General features: G+C 53.9%; 1 protein-coding gene across 1 annotated transcript; it reads right to left on the reverse strand.

The window, feature by feature from the left end:
* Positions 1-189: 189 nt before the first annotated feature.
* ADISSP (adipose secreted signaling protein) lies at positions 190-13,255 on the reverse strand. The gene is made up of 6 exons (XM_014790105.2): positions 13,113-13,255; positions 6,682-6,798; positions 5,049-5,191; positions 2,165-2,303; positions 1,113-1,235; positions 190-865 (listed from the first exon to the last, which is right to left on the reverse strand). The coding sequence occupies exons 2-6, from the start codon at positions 6,698-6,700 to the stop codon at positions 765-767; spliced, it is 525 nt and encodes a 174-aa protein (XP_014645591.1). The 5' UTR covers positions 6,701-6,798; positions 13,113-13,255; the 3' UTR covers positions 190-764.
* Between the last annotated feature and the right edge of the window lie 6,130 nt (positions 13,256-19,385).

Genomic DNA, 19,385 nt, shown 5'->3' on the forward strand with positions numbered 1-19,385 from the left:
TCTGTCTTGGCAACTATTCCCAGGCCTACAATGCCACAACCTGTGCGTAATTCTTTTGGGGCTAAGCACTATAATACCATTAAGTGCCCTTGCTTCCTAAAAGAATAAGTTTAGCCAAATGTGTTCCTTGGCCCATCTGGGAAAGACTGGGTGTTCTCAGGGCCCTGGAGAACAACAGTCCCACTGGCCTCCAGTATCCACTGAAAGTTTTATTTCTTTAGTTTTATCCCAACCAGTTGTTTAAAAATCAAGTAACACAGACCTGGGGAGTAGGGGTTGGAGACTGCACCCCCCCCAACCCCCGTGGACAGCAGTGGGAAAGAGGGAGGGCGCAGGAGAGTTGGCTGAAGGGAGACAGCAGCAGCAATAATGGGGCGACAGTGTCACAGAGCCAGCTCCTTCCCTCCTCTCCTGGCCCTGGCTAGAGCCCCTGTGGCTTGGGGTGGGGGGTGAGTAGAACCCACCCCAGGCCTCTCCCTCCCCTCCTCACATAGCCTCCTTGGGGGCTCAGCCCATTTCTTCGGCAGGAGACTGAGGCACACGGAGAGGAGAAAGTGGGAGAGGAGGACTTAGGAGAGGCAGGGAGGGGGCACAAATGAAGGCAGAGGTGAGAGGCATGGGCGAGGCCCGGGGAAGCCCCTGGACGCTCCACCCCCACGCCCACCCGGGGAGGGGAGGGGCGAGGAAGCCACACCATCACGCAGCATTCCGGAGATGAGGTGGGGTTTAAGGCTGAGGGGCCCCAAGGCCAGCCGGCGCGGGCCTCAGTCGAAGCCGTGCCAGTCACTGTGCTCCGAGTCGTATTCTAGCTCGGCACCCACGCACTTGACACCATCCAGCAGCATGGGTGTGCCGTGGTGCCGGTCTGCAAGGCGGGCGACAAGTCAGTATGCCAGGCTGGACCCTGGCTCCACCCCCTCCAAGGGGACCCCTCCACCTTCCCTCCTGGCTCTGCTGGGGGTGGGGAGAAAGACACCTGTCAAGGAGGTTGGGAACCCTGGGCCAGGGCAAGGATCCCTTTTTCAGAGGGAGCTCTGGCAGGATGGTGGAAACCCCTTGTGGCCAAGCTGGCACTTCCCTTCTCTAGCCAGACTTGTGCCTCATGCTCTCACCCATGACGCGCGCCTGCACCATGACGCGCACGTAGGTCCCGGTGCCACCTTCACAGGCTAGCAGCATCTCCTCCTTGAGGACGCCCTCCTTGTGTGCCGAGTATTCACACTTGACACTGTAACCTGCCCAGGGACAGCCCATGGTGGTCAGCACCTCCGTGGCCTCATTCCCCATTCCTGTCCCGCCAGCACTCACCGGCCCCCACCCACCACCAAGACTGGCTGCTTCCTCCAAGGGAGCAAAGATGGCCCAGGACCTATCCCCCCAGGGCTGGGCGCACAGGCCTCGGAAACTTCCCATTCTTCAGTGACCTCTATATGCCTCTGGCCTAAGAGACCCCATTATGGCTCCAGGGGTCAAACTCAGGCTTCCTGGAGGGCCTGCTGATTCCCCAAAAAGGCAGGTAGGGAGAGGGGGGTGATGGGGAAGAAGGAGGGGCAGGGCAGGCCTTGAGCAAATCAGGTGGCAGGAGGCAAAGGCCTAAGGGGGCTCACTCAATCTACTTAAAGGCAAAGTCATGGGAAGGAGGTAGGGGGACATGAAACTGGAGCTGGGGCTTCAGCACACTGTGAAACGGACACCCAACCCTCTTCAGGCTATGGGGGGAGGTGAGGGGAAGGGCCTGAAACAGGCAGGGTAGGGAGAAGCAGCCTGAAGCCCAAAGCCCGGGACTGGCAGGTGCTAGGAGGTAACTACCCAGAGTTCCTGAGGCTCTGGCAGATTTTTCTTAAGTGGCAGGTGGGAGGGAGGGCTGGAGGCCCAGAGCCAGTTCCTTAGTTACCTCAGTGGGATGATGGGAGCCACTATCAGACGATGGGCAGCACAGGCCAACAGTGTGAGCCCATGGACTTCTGTCCAGGGAGGGAGGCCTGGAGCATGGGACCTGCCAAGTTACCACTCTGCAAGCCCATAAAGAGGCATCATGTCCCAATTGCTGAGCTGCTGGTCCACCCCGATGGGGGGAAGGGAGCACCCCATGCTCTCACTCCCACGCACACCCAGACCCTGATGGAAGAGGGCAGGCCTCCAGCACCCTGAGCAGGGGACGCACCTTCCGAGATGGGCGTGATGCTGAGGAGCTTGAGGTGCAGGCTGGGGACAGGTGCCTCTCGGATGTCCTTGCTCAGCTTGTGTACCGGGGGCAGAGTGAAGGTAATCTCATACCTGTGCAGGATCTTCAGGAAGCCAACCTGCAGCAGGAAGGGTGGGGGAAGGAGGCACCTTCACTTACAGCCTTCCCCAGGACCAGCTCAGGTCATGCCACCCCTGATCCTGTGGGCCCCTGCACCTGCTTCCTTGGAGATCCCAGGGGAGCCGAATTCCCTCCACCACTCCAGCTGGTCAACATCCCCAGCCTGGTGGCTCCAGGCCTTTCCCCTCAGGACCTCATCCCCACAACTCAGCCAGCACAGCCCTCGGCAGCTGTCTCAAGGGCCCCGCAGCTCCTCGGCCCATTTTATAAATGAGGAAATGGAAGTTAGGAAACGACTGGCTGGAGGCCACACAGTGTGGCCAGGGTAAGTTTTCCCTAGACCTCTTGGCCACTCCTGCCATGTGTGGCACACAGCAAGGCACCAGCCATTGCCCACAGGGAAAGCTCAAAGTCCCATGACACAGGACATTCACCATTCACCACTACCAGCACCTGCCCAGAGCCAATAGCCTGGGGTCAGGGACACTGGTCCTCTAGTCACTCAAGTGGAGACACCAGGCAACACGGATAGCACAGGAAGAAGGATGAGACAGAATTAGAAAAACAGACACTAGACCAGCTGTGTCAGTCCAGAGCTGGCCCACAGGCCCGGCACCAGCCATTGAACCCAGGCTCCTGCCTGCCCTGCTGGCACCTGAACATGGATGCCTGCCTGCCCTCTCAAAGGCTCACTGTGCCCAGCAGCCCCAACTCACAGCCCAAGCAATTTTTGTTGTTCATACACAGTGCTTGGCAACCAATGCCCTCTGGGACAGACGCCATCCTTGGAAACTCCAGTCGTGTGAAGGGTCACAAGCCAGGTTGGCTGCTGAGGGGGGTAGGCTGACCGGAGTGCCAGTCCAGGAGGCACAGGGGTGCATGCTGTACCCACAGCTCATGTGAGCACACACCCTCCCGCTCACAGTTTCAGGGGCTGGACGGCCCTGTCCCTGGGGCCAGCTGGGACTGGCTGCATGGAGCATTTAGCCTTTCTCCAAGAGCAGGCTGACGTCACTGCATAATAAAGCTCAGTCCATGTGCTCCCACACTCTGCAAGTGGAGGGCACACCTCTCAAGAGGGCTTTCTGGCTGTACCTGCCACCGTGACCCTGCGACCCAGCTGCACCACTTGCAGAATTTTCCAGGGGAGATACTCAGAGATGTGCAAAAAAGTACTCACCACTGCTCTATTTAAAACAGTGAAAAATAGAAACAGCTGTAACACCAGAAATAGGGAACCAGCTAAATCAAGGATGATGCATATAATGGAATACCAGGCAGTTGTAAAATCTCGTGGAAAATTATTTACTGACACGGGCAAGAGACAGTTCACTACAAAAGCAAGCAAAAAACAGTGTGTATGCTGTTATACCAGCTTTTTGTTTTTGGAAACGAAGCTAAAAAAAAAGGCTGAAATGACACACATCAAAATATTTACCACGGTTATTTCTGGATAGTATGATTGTGGGTACTTTTAAATTTCTTTTCTTTTTTTTTTTTTGTGAGGAAGATCAGCCCTGAGCTAACATCCACGCCAATCCTCCTCTTTTTGCTGAGGAAGACTGGCCCTGGGCTAACATCTGTGCCCATCTTCCTCCACTTCATATGGGATGCCGCCACAGCATGGCCTGACAAGCGGTGCGTTGGTGCGCACCTGGGATCCGAACCCGGGCCACCAGCAGCGGAGTGCGCGCACTTAACTGCTACGCCACCCGGCTGGCCCCCTTAAATTTCTTTATAGTTTTCTCTGTCTTCCAAATTTTCCCTAATAGACATGAATGGATTTTGCAATGGGGGGGGCGGGAGGGGAAGGGAGCTATTTTTTAAAGTTTTGGTTCACTCTGTTTATTCCCTTGGGAAAGTGGTCAGCTGTAGGAGAAAGAGCACGGATTTTAGAGTTGGACAAGAATCTGGGCCCCTCCTCAGGGTGGTCTCGATGGAGACCAGATGCCCCTCACTCCCCTACCCCAGGCACTCCTGCTCAACTCTGGAGCCCTAGTTTATTGTCCAACCTGAGGGCCTCACCTCAACCCGTTTCCCCCAAGTCCATCCCCTCCAGAGACTGCCTCCTGCCCCTCTCAAGTGGATGTGGGATCTGACAATGTCCCAGCAGTTGGAGGAGCCATACTGAAGGGTGCATGAGGTGTGACCACTAGGAGAGGTGGGGGCTCCACCAGCAGAAAACATGGGGGTAATAAAGACATAGTCCAACAAAGAGCCTAAATCAGCCAGAGGTTTGGCAAAGAAGGGTAAATAAAGTCACACCTTGTTATCACATAATTAGCCTCACACCTGTGTCACATACATACATTCTTCCATTTCATTCTTGCACCAACTCTGTGGGGCGGGAATTGTCTTCATTTCAGAGAATAAGAAACAGGTGGCCTGCCCAAAGTCACAGAGCCAGAACAGCACACCTAGACCTAAACCCAGGTCTGTGGCCCCATAGGCCATTGTCGGGGTGTTGCTATTGTTGGAGTGATGCCAATGATAACAGCAGCTCTGCTCACCTTGTTACCGGCGGCTCCACTCCCCCTCGTTCAAGGAATATTCTAAATGCGCTCATCTCCTTGCATTCTCACCACCTCCCACTTTACAGGTGGGAAACCAAGGCCCAGGGAGGGACAAAGATGTGCCTATGAAGCCAGCTTAGGGGAAATGGAACAGACAGGCCCAGGAAGCCAGGCAGGGCCGGGGAGCAGGTGGAGGGAGTAAGGCTGATGAGGGGGAGGTGTGCCCGTACCTTGACTAGAAAGCTGCTGTCGCTCTCCTGGGTGACCATGACCACTGAGTCATGCAACTTCTCATCAAAGTGGACGTGGCTCTGGGAGCTTTCTGCATCATGACCTGCCGCAAAGCGGATACTCCGGACTCTGGGCTTGTTGCCTAGGAAGAGAGTGGGAGAGGGCTCCAGGGTCTGCTGGCTTCCTCTACCCCCAGGAAACTACTCCTCCTTGTCGCCTCCCCACCCCCTGCAACTGCCCTTGACCTCACCCAGCACCCATTGGGTGGGCTCCTTTCACTGGCCACATCCTACTGGACACTGGGGATCATGAGGCTTGAGGCCCCCTACGTGCCTCTACCTGCCCTGTTCTCCCACAAAAAATACCCCCCCGAGAATGAGTGTAGGGGGGATTCAGGGATTGGCTAATATGACCCCTCACTTAGAGGGCATGAGGCTGACGCCAGAGACAGGAAGAGACAGTCCTCTAGACTCTCAACGAGCCCTAGGCAGTGTGGGACTCAGCGCCAGGCCTCTGGATGCCCTGCTTGGTGGTCTCCTTCACATGCCAAGCTCCCCATCTCTGGGACATTCTCTTCCAGGTCTGTCAGTGCCTGAGGACGCTGCCTGCCCCTCTGATGACCCCAACCTGAGAAGGGAGGGGGGCAGGGACAGGAACGGGCTCTATGGAAACTTCCTGGGTATGAGAGAAACAAAGAGGGCCAAACACCACACTGAGCCCACCTAGGAGAGGCTGCAGCTGCCTCTAAACCTCATCACTGATCACTGGCAGCAAAGATGGAAGAACCTAGGGGAGCCTCCCAGATCCCAGCCAGAGGCCCTTCCTTCCTCTGCTTAACTCTCCAAAAAGCCCTCAGCTGTCTCCAGCAGAGCTGGGTCCTCCAAGGCCAGGAGGCAGGGAGTTGAGACAGGCAGAGTAGTGGGAGCTGAGTTGAGGACCTGGGTTGGGGGAAGCCTGTCCTGCCAAGAGCATGACCCCAGTCGTCTCTGGCCCCCACAGCCCCTAGGCCCCCCAAGAGCCCTGCCTAGGGTCCTTTTGGTGGGATGGCCTGGGTCAGCCTGGGCCTGGGTTCTTGGACACTCAGTGGAGGCCCGGGCGGCCAGCTTGGCACTTCACATTGCCTGCTGAGCCCCCCAGACCTGACCCTCAAATCTTATCAGGCTTCCCTTGCCTACAACCCTCTATGAGCCCTGCTGGACTCTGAATGAAACCCAAATTCCCTTCCACAGCTTGCTGTGGTCATACCCACCTCATCAGCCTCAGTACTCACCACAAGCCCCTCCTGCCCCTCAAACCCTGCAGTGAAACAGGAAGGCTGGAACATGGGGACACAAGGGCACACCCCTCCATAGACCAGCACACCAAGGAGCCAGCAGGGGTCCCTAGGTTCCCTGCTAGGGTTTGGATGAGCCCCGGACCTGGCACAAATACTGCTGTAATTACTGATGTAGTGTAATTCATACTCACATTCTCTCTCTCTCACACACACACACACACACACACACACACACACACACACACACACACACACACACACGTAGCCGATGCAGGCCCCGCATGACGCAATGCCCCCTCCCACCAGGGCCTGCTGGAAGACTTGTGCAAACCCCACCAGGCCAGGAAGGCACTCACCCTTGTTGGCTGCAGCCATGGACGCCCTCCCTGCCACGGGGTGAGACACGCAGCTCCTGACGGACACCGCTGCTCAAGCTCAGCAGCCTCCCATGCTCCAGGGACACCAGTAGGAGCCTGAAGGGTGGGGAGTGGGGAGGGCAGGGGTCAGGGCCACACAGGGGCCCACGGCTAGGGGAGAGCAGAGATCTCCCTTTAAGAAAGACCCAAACCCCTGCTGCTCTCAGCAGCCCAAGTGGTGCCTGCGCCCTCTAGCACAGGGGACTTCTGCCCCTACTCCCCACATTCACCAAGAGCCCTCACCCCTGCCTGACACCCTACTGACCCAGAGCCCAGCCAGCATGTGCTGAGCTGCTTCTGGGTGCCAAAGTGCCAGCACAGGACTCTTGTGCCCAGCCCACCTGAGGCTGATGGGAAGGGCAGCCTGGACATGAGGAGGACAATATTGGCACTCTCCAGGGGCCAGTTCTGGTGCTGATGACCCCAAGGGCTGTACCCTCCTGCAGCCAGAGGCTACATTATTTAGGTCACACTCCCAGTGCAGCTGGGTCCAGGTCAGAGTCAACAGTATGCTTGGAGGGGGGCAAGAATGAGGGCCCATAAAAGATAAACACGTCCGTGGAGCTTTCCCTCCTTTGATCGGTCAGGGCCATGTACAGAACAAACCCCCTTGGAGGGGCTGCCTCCATAAGAGGCAGCCCCTCCATTCAGACTCTGGCCTGATTCTAGGGGCCAGCCTCCCAGCTCAGCTCCCCAAGGGCACCCTCAGGACAGGGGCAGCAGGAGGTACCCCCAGGAAGCCTGTGTGAGCCTCTGAGGGGGGGCTGAGCTGGGACCAGCTAAGCATCAAAAAGAATAATGAGTGCAATTGACAGAAACAGATGGAATACATAAAACTGGAGCATTCACAGAGATTACAAAAAAGAAGAGAGAAAGCAAAACAAAGCCAAACCCTCATTTGTCACCACTGCCGGTAGCAATGCCCTAACTCTTTACTCTGAAAATTGGCAATAAAGAATAATAATTCAGCCTGTCTCTTCGCCTTTCCGGTAACCAAATTGCCCTGATGGTTAAAGGAAAGCTCTTCTTTACAGAAGAATTCTTGCTATTAAATAACAAAGGAATAGCCAAATGCTAAGTGATTCTGCAACCCCCAAAGAAACAAATACTAGAGGCAGTGAGTCAGTGGATGCTAAACCAGGGGGGGAAAGGGTGATGGAGTGGATGCTAGCAGATGCCCAAGTGCCACCGACAGATGACCTGGAGTTCTTAAGGGGAATGACACAAGTTTGCAATGGAGGGATGTGACATGAGCCAGTCACGCACGAGTAGATCTCCCCTCCCTCACAGGGGGCAGCCTGACACAGTGATGCCTCCTCATATGAAGCAGCATGAGGTCACAGCATCACTGATAAGGGGGTCCTGCCCAAAATGTCTAACATGGATCTAATCAAGTCCCTAGCTCCAATTTCCCACTTACTGAAAACACAGAGATTAATGGAACAAATTAAATGACTCCACGAGAAAGCAATGAGACAAACCCAGAAAGCAGGGTATTCTACAGGACAACCGACCTGTTTTTTCTTTTTCAAACTACAAGAAGAAAAATAAAGGAGAAGAGGTTGTTCTAGATATGGAATGGACAAACCACAGCCTGTGGGGCCGCCGCCTGTTTTTTGCACAGTTTTATTAGGTACAGCCACACTCATTTGTTATATGTTGTCTAAAACTGCTTTTGCACTAAAGCAAAACTACCTTGAGTAGCTGTGAGAGAGACCACACAGCCTGCAAAGTCGAAAATATTTACTATCTGACCCTTCACAGAAAAAGTTTGCCAACCGCTGTTCTAGATTAACACAGAGACCAAGAAGGCAGGATACTCTATGGGACAACTGACCTGGTTTTTTCCACCACATCAGTTGCAAGAAGAAAAATAAATGGGGTAGGGGGTTTTTAACTACCTATAAAAAAAGACATTTGGGGGATAATCGGGAGATGTGAATGGGGCTGGATCTTAGACAACATTAAGAAAAGGCTGATCTTGTTAGGTGAGATAATGGAGCTGTATTACACAGAGAAGTATGTCCTTATTTTTCAGAGATACACAAGTATTTAGAGATGAGTGACCCATGAATGACCTTGGCTAGTCCAGAGAATGAAGAGAAACCACAGCTGGCCTCATAGTCAGGGCTGTGCTGGTGGAGGGCATGACCTTGAGGTCCCTCAGGTGCTGGGCAGTGGTGGGAGCAAGGCTCACTTGCCTCCCCATTTCCCCATTTCCAGTATGAGAGTAGCCCACCCAGGCCCAAGCCCCCTAGTAGAAGGAGGGTACCAGGATTCCCCTGTTGGAAGGTGGCCTAGGGAGGTGCAGAGAAGGGCAAGGCTTGGGTCTTAGGAATGCAGGAACGGCCCAGCAGGCACAGCCCCAGGCCAGCACCCCGCAACGGGAGGCTAGCTCCCAGGCCCCAGCCCAGGGTGCAGGGAAGGGAACTATGCCCTTACTCATCTCTGGCCAGGGCTGCTCTGGGGTCAGCCCCAGAAGGGCAGACCCTTAGCCCTGGAATGCCCAGCTTGTCCCCAGGGAACCTGGCCCTTGGAGAGAGGATTGTCCCCAACCCACCCACTCCAGCCACCCCCAAAGCTGTGGACTCAGAGCATGTGAAAACAGCCAACAGATGGAATACATGACCAGGCCCTCTTCCTCCCTATCGCAGAGGCTGCTCCAGCCACACCTCTGCATCCATGGAGGAATGACAGCCCAATGTCCACAAGGTCCACCCATCTCCCAGGACACTTAACCAGTGGCTGGTGAGCAAAGGCTCCTGGGGACTCTTCACAAAACACTCTGACCCAGTACATGCGGGGCCCCTCCCTGTCTCCCCCAAAACCCACTGCCTGTTGCCTGCCTGCCTTCACCCAGGCCATCCCCTCCGCCCAGAAAAATCCTGTTCCCCATCCAGACCTTAGCCTGGATCTCAGCTCCAGAGGATCTTTTTAGGGTAGCAGAACCCCACCCCACCCCCACCCATCCTGGGCTAGGCCTGAAAATCTTAAAAGGATCCCCTTTCTCACTTCTGGGATCATTTGATATCTATGTCCCCCACCTTACATGGGCAGTGACTGTGTTTTTGCCAAACCCTGTGTCCCCAGCACCCAGCCCAGCACCTGGCAGGGAGCTGCTGTGTTCAATTTCTATTTGTTAAATGAATAAATGACCAAACTAAGGGGAGCCTAAGCATGGCCTTGGCTGGGCCCTCTAGGCAGATGTGGCACGCCAGGGCCAGTGTCTCTATACCGGAGGCTCTCAGGAAGAGGAACTCCTTACCCTACCCTCTTAGCCAACCCTTGCCCTGGAGGGCACTCCCTTCCCCCATCTCACAGTGCGGCCTCCCACTGGGCATTCTTCTAGCCTTGCCATAATCGAGGGGGGCCCATGCCACCCTGAAGAGATGGAAAGCCTACTGAGGGCAGGACCCACGTCTCGTGCACTGCCCAGAGTTCATATGGACCAAGCACTCAGGCACTGCCTGTAACCCTGTGGCAGTGAGAACACAGAGAGGGGAGGCAAGTGACTTTAGGGGCCCAGAGGAGGCTGGAAAAAGCAAGCCTCCAGTCACTGTCCCCTGCCAGCAGAGAGCCCTGCGAGGCACTGTCCCCTGGGAGCCACTCTTGTCCAACATAATTCCTCATCAGAAGCAGGCCTCCTCCTGCTGCAACTGTGCCTAGAGGGAACCGCTAGGCCCCCTGGCAACCCTAGGCTTCTTCCTGTGCCAGCCAAGTCCTGAGCATGGCCCAAACCGCACAGCCCCCTAGAGGCAGCAGGGACAAGGTCAGGAGCATAGGTCCAGAGCCCAGCAGTTCTGGTTCAAATTCAGGCTGCATGGGCAAGTTACTTCGCGTCTCTGTGCCTCAGCTTCCTCACCTGTAACACAGGAATAAGCAGTGGCCTCTTCCTCGGAGGGTTCAGTGCAGCTGATGCCTGAAAAGCTCTGTGACAATGCTCCCCACTCCACCCCCACCTTCGCAAAAAGCAAACCCCCAAAGGCCTGGTTTCCAAAGCAACAGCCGTTTCAGGGCAGCACTGATGGAGAGGCACTTCAGGTCAATCCTGGAACAGCCAGGAATGGCCCTCAGGGTGGGCCCCAGGGATTTCTGCCTTCTCAGAAAACAGCTCAAGTGTTGAGGGGCCTCCCTCCCCCTCCCCAACTCTCAGGCCAGCCAGGTCCCCAGGGATTGCCAGAGAGCAGACTGCTGGGAGCCCACTGTCCCTCCCAACCAGAGGGACTCACAAGGAAGATGTGAAGAATGTACATCCTGGGAAATGCCCCCACCGGGCAAAAAAATAAAAGATCCCCCCCCCCTTAGATGGGCTGTCAATAAGTCAGGGGTGGTATCATGACAGTCACACGACGGGGAGGGCTGGAAAGCTGGAACAAGGGCTTTGCAGGGCTTCTTTGGCTCTCAGTTACTCTCAGGGAAATTAGGGAAGCCTTCTCTCTCTGGGAGACAGAAAGCTGCCAGCTCAGGTCCCTCTCAGCTTTAGAGAGAAAGGCTGCTTTGAGGTAACCCTACCCTAGACACGGTTCAGCCAGGCCCAGTGGAGCCTCTGGCCTGAGGAGCAGGCCCAGGGACATGGCAAGTGGGCAGACAGACAGACAGTAACACAGGAACCCAGAGTTCTCAGCCCCCTAGACTCCTGCCCCACAGGGCTAGCTGCTACTCTAGGCTGTCCCACACTGAGGCCCAAGGCTCCAGACTGGAGGGAGGGCCAAAGACAGTTTGTCTATGGCAAAGTGGAGCTCCAGAACCTGCCACCCTCTGGCTGTCCACCCCACAGCTGCACCCCCACACCACTTCTCTGCCCCAGAGGCAGCCTCCAAATCCAGGCATCACAGGGCCAGCCCCAGCTTGTCCTCTGCTTTGTGGTTGGGAGCATACCCCTAGCCTTTAGGGGCCTCGTTTCTCACCCATTCCTCAATCCCCATTCTCAGCCTGTTCAAGGATTTTCTGAGCCAGGAACTCCACAACCTTCCACCCTCCCCAACCCCAGCCCAGGACTTAGTCCAGGCTTAAGGACTCAGTCCAGCAGAAACAGTGTCCAGCCTCTCATTAAAGCTCAAGCTTGTAAAAAGAGCACCCACTGAGGCCAAGCTGACCTGCTGACTCCAGACCCTGACACGGGGCTGGCACATAGTGGGGGCCCGCAGACTAGAAGAAAGCTTAGAAAAGCAAGGCTAGAGGTCAGGTGTGGTTGTGGCAGCTTTACATCAACTCAGTCTGGATGTGACTCCATTTCCTCCTCCGCCCAGCATGCCAGAAGTGCAAAGATAAGTATGCGTGTTCTCCCTCACACAAGTGGATAGATCAGGGGTGACCTGGGTAAGGGATCCCCACCATCCTACACTCTCCTGTCTCCCCAAGAAGTGTTGCCCTGCCCTGCCCAGCATCCCTTCCCCACAACCCCCCCACAGCCCCAGCTAGAGGGTGCTTAGACCCCTCTAGCCTCTACCTGCCTGCCCCACCCAGGCCCCGCCCTGGGCCTGTCACCTGGAGGCCCCAAGAAGTAGAGGCCAGGCCAGGTGTAGGGGGTGACAGCTGCCCCTGACCTTCTTAGCTCCCAGGGCAGAGAAACGCCCTGCCCCCACTTCCCAATGCCAAGATTCAAGAAGAAAGGCAACCTAAGGCCTCCCTTCTCAGTCCAGCAGGGCTCCTGCTCACCAACAGGAACAGTGGTCCAGAACCTAAATTGAACCCCTCCTGGTGCGTGACAACGCGGAGGTGCTGGCCAAGCCCCTAGAGGTAGCAGGGACCGCGGTGTAGGACCCTGTATCCTCTCCCGCCTCCATCCCCGTGGGTGTGGCGTCCCCATCCCCGCCCCATTCTCATCTTCTGAAGGGACTGATGGCGGCTGGACGTGTCTCCCCCCATCACACTCATCCTGGACTTCGAGGCAGCGGCTCTGTCCCTCAGAGATAATCCTGCGCCTTCCCCACCCTCACCTCTGCTGACGCAGGAATCTTGGGAGCCCGCACTCCCCGACATCACCGCTCTCCTCCCTGAGGGTGCCGAGGCACGCGAGGCTCAGAGAGGCTACTCGTCCAAGCTCACACAGAGAGGTGGTGACAATAAGGGGGGTGCTGACGGCGCTGACCCCATTACGCCCCCGCCCTCACTGTGTCACACGTGCCCCCGACAGCGCGCCGCGGAAAACACCCCGGCTCCACCAGCTAACCGTCACCCGTGGCCCCGGGGCCTGACATCTCCCCAGCTCAGGTACCACGGAGCCCTCCTGGGCCGGGCCCCGACAGCGGAGCCCCGCCCCGGCCCGTTGGAGTCTCAGGCACCGACTGCCTAGGACAGCGGCTCGGCCGGGAGGGGATCTCAGGGAGCCGGGTGGAACCGGGAGGTGGCTGGAGGAGGAGCAGTCTCACCGTGCGGGGAGCACTCTGCGGCCGGGACGGGCAAACACAACAGCGGCGGCTACGGCGGTCGCGGCGGCTACGGCGGTCGCGGCGGCAGCGGGGGCTCAACGCCGAGCTCGAGGAGGGACCCCCGCGCCGCCGCCGCCCTCCTCACGGGCACGCCCCTGCCTCCACCCATTGGTCGATCGAAGGGGTGGGGCGAGGAGGCTTCGGACCAATAAGTGGGCGCTAGAGAACCTCCAACGGGCGTTGCGCCACTGCGTCACGTGCAGGGGGCTCTGCGGCTGCGCCGTGCGAGCCCACGCCTGCCCGGGCGAGTTCTCGCGATGAAGGCAGCCGGGCCGCCCGTCATGGCCAGGGGCCAGCATGGGGCAGAAGGGAGAGAGGGAAGGGAGGAGTGCCTCGAATGGGCCCCGCCCGCCTCCCACCTGCAGCTGTGGAGTTTGCACTTCCCGCCTCGGCGCCAACTTGGAAGGGGCCGTCCCCTGGGCTCTGTTCCCTCGAGCGGCTGTAACGCAGGGCTCAGGGCTAGGTGGGGCATATGAGGTTGCCTTTCTCCTTAGGCTTCCAGGCCTGCATCGGCAATCGATACGGGCATCGCTAGGTCCTTTCCATCCTTCCCGCTCTGCGACCGCCGGGTTTCGGCCTCTTCCCCTTCCACCCCATGCCCCTGCCTCGGAGGAAACGCTCCCGCGCGGACCTGAGACGCTTCCTGGGAGCCCAGCGGCCGGGATAAGTATCAGAAAAAAGAAGGCACGCGGGGTGGGGCCTTGAGAGAACCTATGCCGGCGCCCCTGGGGACCGCAGCCTCTGCTCCCGGTCTCCATGGAGGCGGTCGCCATGGCAGCGGGATGCGCCTAGCCAAGCGCCGCCGGGTGGGATGTGCGCACAGGCACACGGCATGGGAGCGAGAGGCGTGGCCCTCAGGTCTTTAGGTGCCCTTGAACAACACCCCCTCCACCCCTCATTTCGCTGCCCCTAAAGTGCCCGCGAGGAACCGTCCGGAGCACGCGGCTCCCTCCTTCCAACGTAACTAGGGGAGAAAGGGCATGCCGCGGCTGAGGGCCAGCTTTCTTTCAGAAGGACCAGGTCGCTCTTTGGGGAGCCCCCAAGGCTCCTACCCTCCGCTGGATCCTTGTGGCCCCTAACCTATCTTCTGGTCTCTGGTCTGCACGCTGTTGGCAAATTAGTCTTCCTGAGCTATTGTTTCCACCGCGTCTTCCTCTGCTCCAACACGCTCCCTGCTCTGGGACTGTCTCCAGCAGAGCTTCACAAACTTTTTAGCAGCATTTTGGGTGATTCGTGCACACTCTGGCGTTTGAGATGCTGCCCTCCAGGGCGGGCATTGAGAGAGTTCCACATTCTGATCCCAGCCAGGTGGTTTCTTACTACCCAACCCCACGGTTCCATGCGCCTCACTATGGCTCCCCCCCAATTGTATTCCCATGTCTGTTCTATTCTTCAGGGTCTGAAGTTGGCAGACACTGGGCCCAAAGCAGGCTGCTGATGTATTTTGTTTAGTTCACATGAAGCTTTTTAAAATTCTAATTATTCTTCCTCTTCTCCCTCTTCTTCCTCTTTCTCTTTCTTCTCTTCCTCTTCTTTTGAAATATCAGGAGATCTAACAACATGGACTCACATTCCAACCTGTCACCAAAAGCTGGCACATCAATATGCCCCACCAATCCCTATTTTGTCACATTTCTTTTACCTTCTGGGTCTGTGCAGACATTTGATTTCATGATACCCTCCTTATGCTACCTTCCCACCTGGAATGCCCTTCCTACTCTCCTCTTATGGGCAAAACTCACGCTCCCTTGGAGACCAGGTTAAGGCCTGCCTTTTTTACATCTTTTTAGCCAACTTCTCAAAACCATCCCTAGTGTAGGCTCTTTCAAACACACAGACTAGCTGCTAACTGTGCACTGCCTGGGGCTATTTCCTAATTGTCAACTCCTTTCAACAAATATTTACTAAGTGTATATAATGAGCAAGTTACTGTGCTAGGCCCTGGAGTTAAAGGCACTCACAGCTGAGAGTGGGAGGTGTACCACACAAAAAGAACTATGGTCTCCTGTGTCTGCCTAACACTCCTCGCACTCCCAGGCACTGGGCAATCTGGCTGACTGGCCAACTGGGAGGACCTGTAATACAGAGCTCCCCATGCCTGGGGATACTACAGGCTCCCGGGAAAAGCCCCAAGGCCACAGTAAGTGCCGATGGTTCCCAAAAACCTCCCAGAGGAAATGAAACTCTTCAAACCAGGAAGAAGTCAGAGTAGAAGGTAGATGGCTGCCCCATCACAGCCCAGTGGGCCTGTGTACCAAGGAGAAGGTGTGCCAACATCAAAGTGGTCCCCAGGCCCTGGGACTTCCTGTGCAAAGGGCCTTACCAGAGGCAGACAACTGTTTGAGGGAAGTCACAGGCTCCCTGGAGATGAGGGCAGTATGGGAAGGAATTAGGAGCAAATCCAGGTTAGGGAAACAGGTTAAGCACATGTAAAACATCCACTCCAGCTCCAAACACATGATATTCCAGATTCTATTCTTTTTAATAAAAATTAAACAACTGTAAACCTCATTGGAAAACTGCTTGGAAGTATCTAATAAAGCTGATAAATGCCAACCCTATGACCCAGCAATTCCACTCTTAGTTATACCAAAAGACATGTATACAAATATTCATTGCAGCACCATTTGTAATAGCCCCAAACTGGAAACAACTCAAGCATCCACCAATGTTAGAATGAATAAATAAAGTGCACTATATTCATCAGTGGTATATTATACAGCAATGACAAAGAACAACCTACTGAATACATGCAACAATATGGATGATTCTCACAGACAATATTGAGCAAAAGAAGCCTGACACAAAAATAGTATATACTGTATTGTATATTCTAGTACAAGTCTTGGTAAATATATGTCTGCATTTCTCTTGAGTATATATTGAGGAATGGAATTGAGGGAACATAGTTGTGGTGGCTTTATAATGTGTCAACTTAGCTATGGTAAACTATATTTCCCAGAATTCTCTTCCATGTATGTTTCCAGTTAGGGTGGGCCACAACAGACACTTTTGCATGAGCTGTGGAGGGTGGAAGAAAAGCAGTGGCTGTATTGGCCTTTACACTCGCAAGGTCTAGACAGGAGCTTTGTAGCCCGTGCACTTTGTTGCTGATCTGCTGCTCACCTCACTGATATGGGGTAGCAGCCAGGCCTGAAACTGCTCCACCTTTCCCTGGATCCTCCTTCAGCTTCTCTGACTCCTGGGGCCAGATAACAAAGTGCACCAGCTTTTCCTGCAGGACACTGACATCATCAAGTTTGCAGGCAGTGGGAACTGACATAAGGTCCCTTTTGTCCTCAAGGGTTCCAGCTTATCCTTGCGGATTCCAGCTTGTCCTTTCTCTCCTCCACTTTATATCCATCTTCCCTTCCCAGCTGCCTGACCTGTGAACTTTAAGCTCCAGCATCAGAGGCAAAAACGACAGACTTACAGAGACTGTTGAACAGTTACCTGAAGTCAAATCCCTGTAACAAATCCTTTCTGCTTCTCTGATTGAACCCTAACTGATACAATAGCATAGGCATAGGTTTGATTTTGTATGAAACCGCCAAACTGTTTTCTGAAATGGTTGTACTCACTTACACTCCCATCAGCAGAGTATGAGAGTTCTTGTTGCTTCACATCCTCATCAGCATAAAAATTAGCAATTAATTTTGTAAAAACACAACACTGTGGAAACCAAAGCAGGGCAGCAGGCCACCAGTCTTCAGCCTCTGCTCTGAGCCATACCCTTGTGGAGGACGATTTCACAATATCAAGAATACAAATGAGTGTATTCTTTGACCTAACAATCCCAGTTCTGGAATTTATCATGCAGATATACTTGCACACAATACTGAATTAGGAATGTATGAGGTTATTCATTGTTGCATTGTTATTAACAAAAGTTTAGAAACAACTCAAATGTCCTTCAATAGAGGACTGATTAAATAACTTTGGTAGAGACAATAGAATTTTAGATGGCTTTAAAAACAGAAGAAGTTTTCGACCGACTGATATGAAAAAATCTTGTATTAGTTGAGGTTCTCCAGAGAAACAGAACCAATGAGATGTATATAGATATAGATGATATAGATATAGATATAGATACAGATACAGATATAGATGATATAGAGATTGATTTATTATAAGGAAGTAGCTCATGCGATTATGGAGTTATGGAGGCTGGCAAATTTCAAGATCTGTAGGATGAGTCAGCAAGCTGGAGAGCTGATGATTTAGTTTCAGTCTAAATGTTGGTAGGCTCAAGACCCAGGAAGACTCGATGTTTCAGTTCGAGTTGAAAAGCAGAAGAAAAGCCGATGTCCCAGTTCAAAGGCCATCATGCAGAAGGAATTTTCTCTTACTCACAGGAAGGTCAGTCTTTTAATTCTATTCAGCCCTTCAACTGATTGGATGAGGCCCACCCACATTAGGGAGAGGAATCTGCTTTTCTCAGTCTACCCATTTAAATGTTAATCTCATCCAAAAACACCCTCACAGAAACACCCAGAATAATGTTTGACCAAATATCTGGGCACCCTGTGGCCCAGTCAAGTTGGCACATAACATTGACCATCACAGATCTACAAGCGATCTTGTTGAATGGAAAATCAAGATGCAGGACAGAGTGTGCTTCCCCTTTATGTTAAAAAAAAAAAAAAAAAAAAAGAGGGGCCTGCCCTGTGGCTTAGTGGTTAAGTGCCCGCGCTCCGCTACTAACAGCCAGGGTTCGGATCCCGGGTGCGCACCGATGCACCGCTTCTCCGGCCATGCTGAGGCAGCGTCCCACATACAGCAACTAGAAGGATGTGCAACTATGGCATACAAGTATCTACTGGGGCTTTGGGGAAAAAAAGGGAGGAGGATTGGCAATAGATGTTAGCTCAGAGCCAGTCTTCCTCAGCAAAAAGAGGAGGATTAGCATGGATGTTAGCTCAGGGCTGATCTTCCTCACAAATAAATAAATAAATAATAAAATGTTTAAAAAAAAAGGAGAGAGAGGGAAGATAACATATAACATAAGCATATTTGCTTGTATTCCCATAAACACACTCTGGAAGAATACACAAAAACTAAAGATAAAGGATACTTATTGGAGGTGCAGGGGGCAAGAGGGCTTTTCACTTTTTATATGTGTTTTTTTTAATTGTGTTTTATCTATTCAAAACATTAAGTAACAAAAATTTTTGAATACCTTTTTACCTGCCTTCTCCCCTTCTACAATTGTGAACACTGAGGGAGACAAATCATGTATAAACTCATCTTTGTGTTCCTGGCATTTAGTGCATAGTAGACATTCAATAAACATTTGAGGAATGAAGGAATGAATGAATGAACCAGAAGAAATCAGATTTAGCATCGGTCAGAAAGGGGAGAGGGTAGTGAGGAGGAGCAGTGGGCGGGGGTAGGGGTGGCTGTCAGAGGGAAAGTTTGGGGAATAAGAGATGTTTAAAGAAGAGTTATAGAGTTATAATGTGTGATGTTATCTACCTTCACATTTATTCCCAAGAAACATTCAGTAAAATGCTCCACTGCTTTTGTGGTTTAGCTTTTAGGGTTTTGAGCTATGATTGTGGGTTGAGACAGACTCAGGCGTATCTAGATACTAGGAATAGGGAGCGGGGTACTCAACGAAAAGGAACTTCCAGGACCTGGCCCAGTCTCTGCCCTGGAGGATGCCAGCAGACTCTTGAGTGGGGGGCCTCAGTCGCCAAACCTGCTTCTGGGCCCACTGTGCTCCTGTCAGACAGGACCATGCCCTGCCCCATCTCCTGGTCCCCAGGCCCCTCCACAACCTACCCCCACCAGCTCCACACACAGGAGCCTACAAATGTGGTCCATAGATGAAAGGTTCAGAAAACCACTCTGGAGACCCAGTGCAGACTATGGAGAGAGAAGGGTGCTAGAGCTGGGATCAGTATGTGTGAAGGGCTGGTGGTTAAGGAAGGCAGAGGGTCGGGCCGGGCCGGCATAGCGGTTAAGTTCTCGTGCTCTGCTTTGGTGGCCCCAGAGCTCGCAGGTTCGGATCCTGGGCACAGACCTGTGCACTGCTTATCAAGCCATGCTGCAGCAGCATCCCATATAAAGTAGAGGAAGATGGGCACGGATGTTAGCCCAGGACCAATCTTCCTCAGCAATAAAAGAGGAGGATTGGCAACAGATGTTAGCTCAGGGCTAATCTTCCTCAAAAAAAAAAAAAAAAGGAAGGCAGAGGGTCTTGCTGAAGCT

This window comes from Ceratotherium simum, chromosome 21 (assembly GCF_057802395.1).
Source record: "Ceratotherium simum simum isolate JZ-2026a chromosome 21, ASM5780239v1, whole genome shotgun sequence".
Lineage (NCBI taxonomy): Eukaryota > Metazoa > Chordata > Mammalia > Perissodactyla > Rhinocerotidae > Ceratotherium > Ceratotherium simum.